The sequence below is a fragment of the Juglans regia genome, chromosome 16 (genome assembly GCF_001411555.2).
Source record: "Juglans regia cultivar Chandler chromosome 16, Walnut 2.0, whole genome shotgun sequence".
Classification (NCBI taxonomy): domain Eukaryota; kingdom Viridiplantae; phylum Streptophyta; class Magnoliopsida; order Fagales; family Juglandaceae; genus Juglans; species Juglans regia.
The window spans coordinates 21,288,086-21,295,652 of record NC_049916.1 but is presented as its reverse complement, the minus strand read 5'-3'; the positions used below and the strand labels follow the sequence as shown (position 1 = coordinate 21,295,652).

The window sequence follows — 7,567 nt, the reverse complement described above, 5'->3', positions numbered from 1 at the left end:
TACACAATATGTAGACAAATTGATGGTCCCTCCAATTAAGTCCAGAATGATCAAGTGCTTGGTGAGTCATCAGAACTGTAGAAAAAAAGTATCATCAAACCTGCATATTATTTATTAGTTAATTTGCCTTTTTAGCCATTTCATCAACATGAATCATAAGATGTTTGAGTACTGATATGGCTCTGAATTTTTGCTAACTTTCTCAGGAAAATAACTGATCTCCTGGAATTGGGCTTTAACTTCCAATTCTTTTATGCATTTTTCATTCTTCTTCCAAGCAGTTCCTTATCTAAATTATTGCAAACCCACATCTTGAAGTTCTTTGATCTCTTGTAATCAACCATCATACCCAATGCCAAATGGTTTTCCAAATATATTAGATTTCTATAGATACATGCCTTCATCCATACATTCGTACATACATGTATATATAAATGTCATTAAAGAGACAGATCACACAAACCTTGATTTGGACTAAGCCACAAGCTGGAAAGGTTAAACTCAATGTAGATGGTTGCTCTATGGGAAATCTTGGAAATTGTGGAGGTGGCGGTATAGTGAGCTAGGAAGGATCTTGGACAACCTAAGGGGTTGTTTGGATGTTGAGATGGTTTTATCTCATCCCATCTCATCTCATCTCTTTACATCTCAACATCCAAACACCACTCAAACATACATTTTCAATTTCAAATTTTTAAATTATTCATCTAATCATTACAACTTTCCCAAACTTCTAAACAAAGCACAAAAAATAATTCAAAACTTTTAAATCCCAAAATAAAAATTATATTAAAAAATTATATTCTAACAATATTTTAACTTTATAATATTTTTTTTCAACTTTTTCTCTCTCATTTTCCACAATCCCATAAAATATCACAACTCAAACCATTTCACTACTATTCACATATTTCTATCTCATCTCATTCCTCAAGCATAGTGGTTTTTTCAACCTTTAATAGCAGGGCACAAACACTGAAACAGATATGAGAGCACTGCTAGAGGGATTAATGATATGTATATCAGAAGGGTTTTCTAGATGTTGAAGTAGAATCAAATTCTATGGTTGTGGTACGATGAATGCAAGGGGGAAGGGTGCTTTCCATGGTTTCATCGGGAATTGTGGGATAAGATCGCAGAGGTTAAAAGAAATCTGACTATTTCATACCACCATGTATTCCACAAGGTGAACCAAGTTGGAAACCATTTAGCCAAGTTGGGAGCTACAGGGGAGATACAGATTTATAGTTGTTGGTCGGATATCCCGCTGAAAGCGCGAGGGGTAATAAAACTAGACAAAATAAGCCCACCCTATCTTCGTTGTAAATGATTAGTTGGCAGGTAATAAGTTTTTATAGGTTTGGATAAGATATAACCCTTAAGTGATATTTATTATTAACACGATTTTCCTCCGCAACAAGTGATGTCTATATATATATATGTCATTAAAAGAGTTTAATGAACAGAGGATTTGTTTGTCTCTGACATATGGTATGAACTCAAAACAGTACCAATACGATGTAAGGTGAATGAATTTTAGGGAAAATCTATTCTTCATCTTAGACTTTGTCATCCATAATCATATTTGTTAGTATGGCACAATTTTAAATGACTGTTTATTTGAGTACAAGCATATGAAACCACTTAAAAATGTAGCCGCAGATGTAATTTGGTAGGCACCTAATGCATCATTAGATAGACATCTAGAGTGGCATTCTGACAATGTTTTCAAGTTCTTTTCGTGTAAGCCTCTGAAGCTGTAACACTGGCCCACTTCTCTTGGCATTTTTCCTCCTATAAAAACCCTCCAGTCCCTTGTGCTGTCCTTCCCTATCCTTGATCTCTTCAATACAACCCTCAGATATCATCTTCAAAGTTTGAACCATGCTTCCAACTGAGGTTACTGGAATCCACTATCTAGCACAAGAAACCCAGATTCCAACTCCCGTTAGCTATGACATGATGCAGAGCAACACAAACACACCAGACCTTTATTTCAATAGATTCTTAACCAGCTTACCCAACTTTCACTTCCCTAATCCTCAAGGCCATGAGTTTACTCCACAATACTCCTGCATAAGCAATAACTCCAGCACTTCTGATGAAGCTGAGGAGCATCAACTCGGCATCATCGATGAAAGGAAGCAGAGAAGAATGATTTCTAACAGAGAATCTGCACGCAGATCACGGATGAGGAAACAAAAGCACCTAGATGAACTCTGGTCACAGGTGGTAAGGCTTCGAACAGAGAACCACCATCTGATAGACAGGTTGCATCATGTTACTGAGAGCCATGACGAGGTTCTTCAGGAGAATACAAGACTCAAGGAAGAGGCTTCTGATCTTCGCCAAATGCTCACACACCTGCAAATTGACAGTCCTTACTCTACTACGTTAAGAGATTTGGAAGAGGTTATTCCTTCCAACACTGCTGATCTCGGAGCTGAATCCTCCGACCAATCCATCTCCAATCCCGAAGACTTGCTTTATTATGATTAGACACAGGAATCAAGACTTTTTTTTTTTTTCCATAATAACTAGTCTATCTATGTTCCTCATGTCTACTATGGTTGTTCCAAAACAGAGAATAACATCTTTGGACCTTCTTTTATCTTTGCAAGGTTCAATTCCGTCCCATTATAATCAAATACTTTAAGGCAACTGTTTAATTTAGTTCCCCTCGCCGCATATGTGTCATGCAACTTGAGGAGAAGAACTCCTGACAATGATATTTTTCATGAAAGTCCAACCAGACCCTTGCATTTTTTTGGTAAGTACATCCCAGTACTTATCAAAGACTTGGTAACTTTATCTTCCCATCATATCGAGAAACAACCAACTTTGATAGTATATTTCCACCTGACTCATGAATCAGGCATGGAACATGAAACAGTACGGTAATTGGGGGAAACTAAACTGAAAGATAAAGGTTATTGGGTAACACAAAAATCTTTAATCCATACTACAAGAGGCAGTAATATTTTCGTGATGGTTAATGTTACGTTTACAACTTATTATTTTATAATCGACCAATGCAATTTTCCCATTTCATTAAACCATTTGAAATAGGATTGTAAAATAGTTGTTAAAATGTCATAAGTTTGTCATTTTCCTTTCCTAATTACATAGATGAGCAAGCAAGGAAGCAAGCTTGAGCTACACTGAAAGGAGGCCCCATGGCCAATTCAGTGTGTTGCAGAGAATAAGAGACAAAAGGTGGTGGAGGGTGCTGGTGTTAGTGGTTCATCACACAAATAACTACTATAACGGGCAAAACGTTTCAAAGGGCTATCCACTACATGAACACCCAAGAACTGTCTTTTTTTATCTTTTTGTGTGGGCAACAATGCCTGCCATTGCCTGACGTGGTTCAGCCAAGCCTCTAGTACTGTTTCTTCAACTTGGGTCATCTCATGTAAAGCCTATGTACGTTTCAGGTGTTCTAGAACAGTAGCTTTTGTCGCAATTCTATTAAGCTACTGCTGCACTGCGTCAGCAACTCCCACAATGCCTCCCCCTTTCCCACCCCCCCATTTTCGTAATTTGTGTTTTCATGCGCATTATAGTACTCTTAACTTGGAAGCCAGTTTCTGTGGAAGGTTGGATAAATGTATTTTAACTATGATTGACTTGTTAGGGACGTCATAATTATTTGGGTGAGAAAATTACACTGTATTTGACAAAACTTTCTGTCACTCGGCATTTTGTTTCTATCTCAGCGAGCAAGCACAGATAATGTCAGACAAATATCTTTGAGAATACTTGGTCATCTTATCCAAAATCTTTTTTGAGTCTGAGCAATAAATGATATAACGTAATTAGACTGATGCAGATAGAATCTGTTTAATGCGAATAAAGTGCTATTGTGGGATCAGCTTGAAATTTCTTTTACTTAAGTCTGTCTTAATTTGATCCTTTCCTTAAAATTACTCAACCAAAAACAAATAAAACTATCCATATGTCTCAATTTTCTAGTTATTAAGTTTATAGCCATTTTGCAGATTCTATTTAATCTTTTTATACCAAACACAAGGTAGATGCAATTGCATGTCAGTCTTATCTTTGGTTTACCTATTGCAGTGGGATATCTTGTTTATGAGCTATACGCAGTTTCTTTTGTGTCTTTTCATTTGAGCACTGTGTTTAGGCTGATAGAATAATAATACACATTAAAGAAAAATAGAGAGAAACCGGATGGCAGTATCCCAGTTTCATATGAAATCTAAATCTTTTGTCTAATTCTTTCCACAGAAGATATCAAAACTTGCACACTTTTAAAGTGGGAAAAAAGAACACAAAATCATGGTTCACTGATGTCTTGAGTGTAGATATAGTCCGTATGGGCAACCATGGACCTTCTAATCAAACACTCTTCCCTTTCTAAACCCCTGCAGCCATCATCAGTATCCATGCCCGATTCCTCCTACCACCAAATATATTTTTTTGATTCAAAAAATCCATTAATCTATACATCATGTATTTGTAAGCATTTATTGTTTGAGAAAGAAATAATCAACTTACTGGTGATAATAACGTGGGATTGGGAGATGGGGGCTTGTGCAACTGATCAGATTCTGCCCAAGTAGTTGTTAGGAATGTTGAGAGTGGTCTAGCTGTTGCACTTGATAGAAGAAGTAAAACCAAGAGGAAGGAAGTGATGTTGCTTGCCATTTTTTTTTTCAGTACTCTTCAATGCCAAGATTGGATTCAGCATATACAGTGAGTGAGTGTGACTCAGAGTGAGTGAGTGATTGAGTGAGTAAGATCTATGGACAAACGGGGAGCTATAAATGGAGAAAGATAGAAGGAAGTGGGCAGCAGGGCAGTAGCAGTGGGCAGGAATTAAGGTTACCCTGAATGAGCATTGAAATTATGCAACACCAGAAAAAAAGTCAACATTGGCAATACCCATTTAACAGGTCAGTGGCTCAGTGCTATATCCTTCTTCCTAGGAAACATCACCACATTTAGGGACATGGATCATCGAGAACCACTTTTATCATCCCCTTTCTTCCTTGATGACAATGCAATTTCTGTGTAATGGGAAGCTAGCTCATTGTTAGTGCAGGTGTTTATATCAGATAAAGGGCTATACTGTATATACCCAGTTCGTATAGCGGTATAGGACTGGAAGACACAACTGGGATCCGATGTTCAGTTGCATGTGGTAGACATGATCTGTTGATGTTAAAATATTTAAATGTCTGTGCAATTTATGAAGCCAAGTTTGAATCAGGCTCTCTGATGTGAAACCCCATAACATAACTAAGAAATAGGCATTTAAAGGCCATAAATTTAAGAGCTTTTTTAGGAGGAAGACATCATTCAAGCTTGTTCAAACTAATAACTAAATCATTTACTGATTGTACCTCATTTTAATGCACATACATATATGTATATATATATATATATATATATATTTGTGTTATCGAGGCTTTTTTGTTTTGACCATTTTGGCAAGTTGACCTGAGAATGGCTTGATTTTCTAGGATTCGAATTTGGTATAGCTGGAGATACATCTATGATAAAGATTAAGGTCTCGTTTGGATTGAGAAACGATCTCAACTCAACTTATCTCATCTCATCATTATAATTTTTTTAAATTTTCACACAAAATATAATAAACAATTCAATTTTTTCAAATCACAAAACAATAATAATATCAAAAAATAATGTTATAATAATATATTATTTAATTTTCAATTTTCATCTCAACTCATCTTATCTCATCTCAATTCAATGTCCAAACTACACCTAGATTTCAATGCTTGGTATTGGTATTGGAAATGTAAATTTAGTTCATCGAAGCAGCGTTTTGTCTGCTGACATGCATTTATATTTAGATTTGTTTGCAAATTATCCATAGAGAAACAGACTCTGTTTGGCATTATTTGAATATTTCCTCGAGCAACACTACATCATTCTCCGAGGTTTTTAATATATGCATTTCTATTGCGTTGCTATTCCACCCTTTTTGTCACCAAGGAAACTTGCAGGAATATAAGAAATAGTACTTTGCAATGTACTTCCAGAATCTCTCTCATTTTACCAACTCCGAGAAACTTTAGCTGATAAAATCATCTTCCTATCAAATACTGGAAAAGGCAGTTCGATTTTGTTTGAAGCATGCAGACTCCGTAGCCAAACATTGAAATGAAACATATATGTATGTGTTTGTGTATATATATATATATATATATATATATATATATATATATATATATATATATTTATATGCCAAAGAAAATGAACAAGATAATATGAAATTTGCTGTAGTAACTAGGAGAGATGCTGCTGTTTCTGATGCTTTCTAGTATTAAGGCCATAGCTGAGCTTCCACAACAAACGCTCAAAGAAGGAAATACTCTAGAAGATACTGGACGTGCTACTGGACGTACCTCACCACAACTGAATAGTGTGGTCCCTGCTAGTGTGGTCCCTGTTGGTTACTAAACTCAAATGAAATTTGTTTTAAATGTATTGATAAATGAACTTTTGGTTAAGTGTATTGAGTTGTATAAATATGGCCTCTGGCCTCTTTGAACACTAAGGATGAAAACAATTATTTAGAAATTTCAAGCCCTTTGAGACATTCTTTCGAGCACTTGCTGTGCTTCCGTGAAGTTTATTATGGTATCTAGAGCCTCTTAGGACAAACGTCAAATTTTTTTTTACAACATGACCACCAAAACAACCACCGATCCTACTCCCTCTATCGTCTCCTCTGCCTCTCATTTCATAACCATCAAATTATTAAATCAAAATTACCTTCTCTGGCGTGCGCAGGTGATCGCCTTCCTCAAAGCTCATTAGCTTTATGGCCATATTGATGGCTCGGTTCCTCCTCCACCAACTATTGTTAAAGATGTCCCCAATCCAAATCATACTAGTTGGCTCCTCCATGATCAGCTTATAGTTTCGGCCCTTTATTCTTCCCTTACAGATTCCGTACTCTCTCACGTACTGGAATGTCCTTCCTCGCACCATATTTGGACTACACTTCGGGATTTATATGCTGTCCAGTCCAATGCTCATGTTATCCAAACTCAATTTCAACTAGCCACTCTTAAGAAGGACTCCGAATCCTTGATTGATTATTACAATCGAGCTACCTCTATGGTAGCCTCCCTTGGAGCTGCAGGTCACCCTCTCGCTCCTTCTCAGTTTGCTTTATATCTTCTTGCAGGACTTGGCTCAGATTATGAGTCCATAGTCTCTGCTATAACCACTTGGCCAGATCCTCTCTCTCCACAACAAATATACAACTACCTTTTAAATCATGAAGCCCGTCTTGCTCATCAACACAATACTCTGCTCTCTGGTTCTTCTATTGCTACTCATGCCACAATAACTCGTCCACCCCTCTCATTCAACAGAGGTCGCAACTCATTTTTAAATAGAGGTGGGCGACGTGGTCGAGGACGGGGTAGCCAATACTCGAACTCCTCTAGGCCAACTTGTCAGGTTTGCCACAAGCAAGGACACACTGCTGCAATGTGCTATCATCGTTATGATGAATATCAGCCATCCCCACCTCCCTCCTCCAATTATACAGCCAACCTCACCA

At 37.0% G+C, this 7,567-nt stretch overlaps 1 protein-coding gene across 1 annotated transcript; it reads left to right on the top strand.

Annotated features, from left to right (window-relative positions):
• Positions 1 to 1,605: 1,605 nt before the first annotated feature.
• LOC109007599 (basic leucine zipper 43-like) lies at positions 1,606 to 2,673 on the top strand. The gene has a single exon (XM_018987344.2). The coding sequence runs from the start codon at positions 1,885 to 1,887 to the stop codon at positions 2,497 to 2,499; it is 615 nt and encodes a 204-aa protein (XP_018842889.1). The 5' UTR covers positions 1,606 to 1,884; the 3' UTR covers positions 2,500 to 2,673.
• The last annotated feature ends 4,894 nt before the right edge of the window (positions 2,674 to 7,567 follow it).

Bases quoted from the DNA above. Each gene is read 5' to 3' on its own strand.
- LOC109007599 (XM_018987344.2), top strand. From the start codon at position 1,885: ATGCTTCCAACTGAGGTTACTGGAATCCACTATCTAGCACAAGAAACC.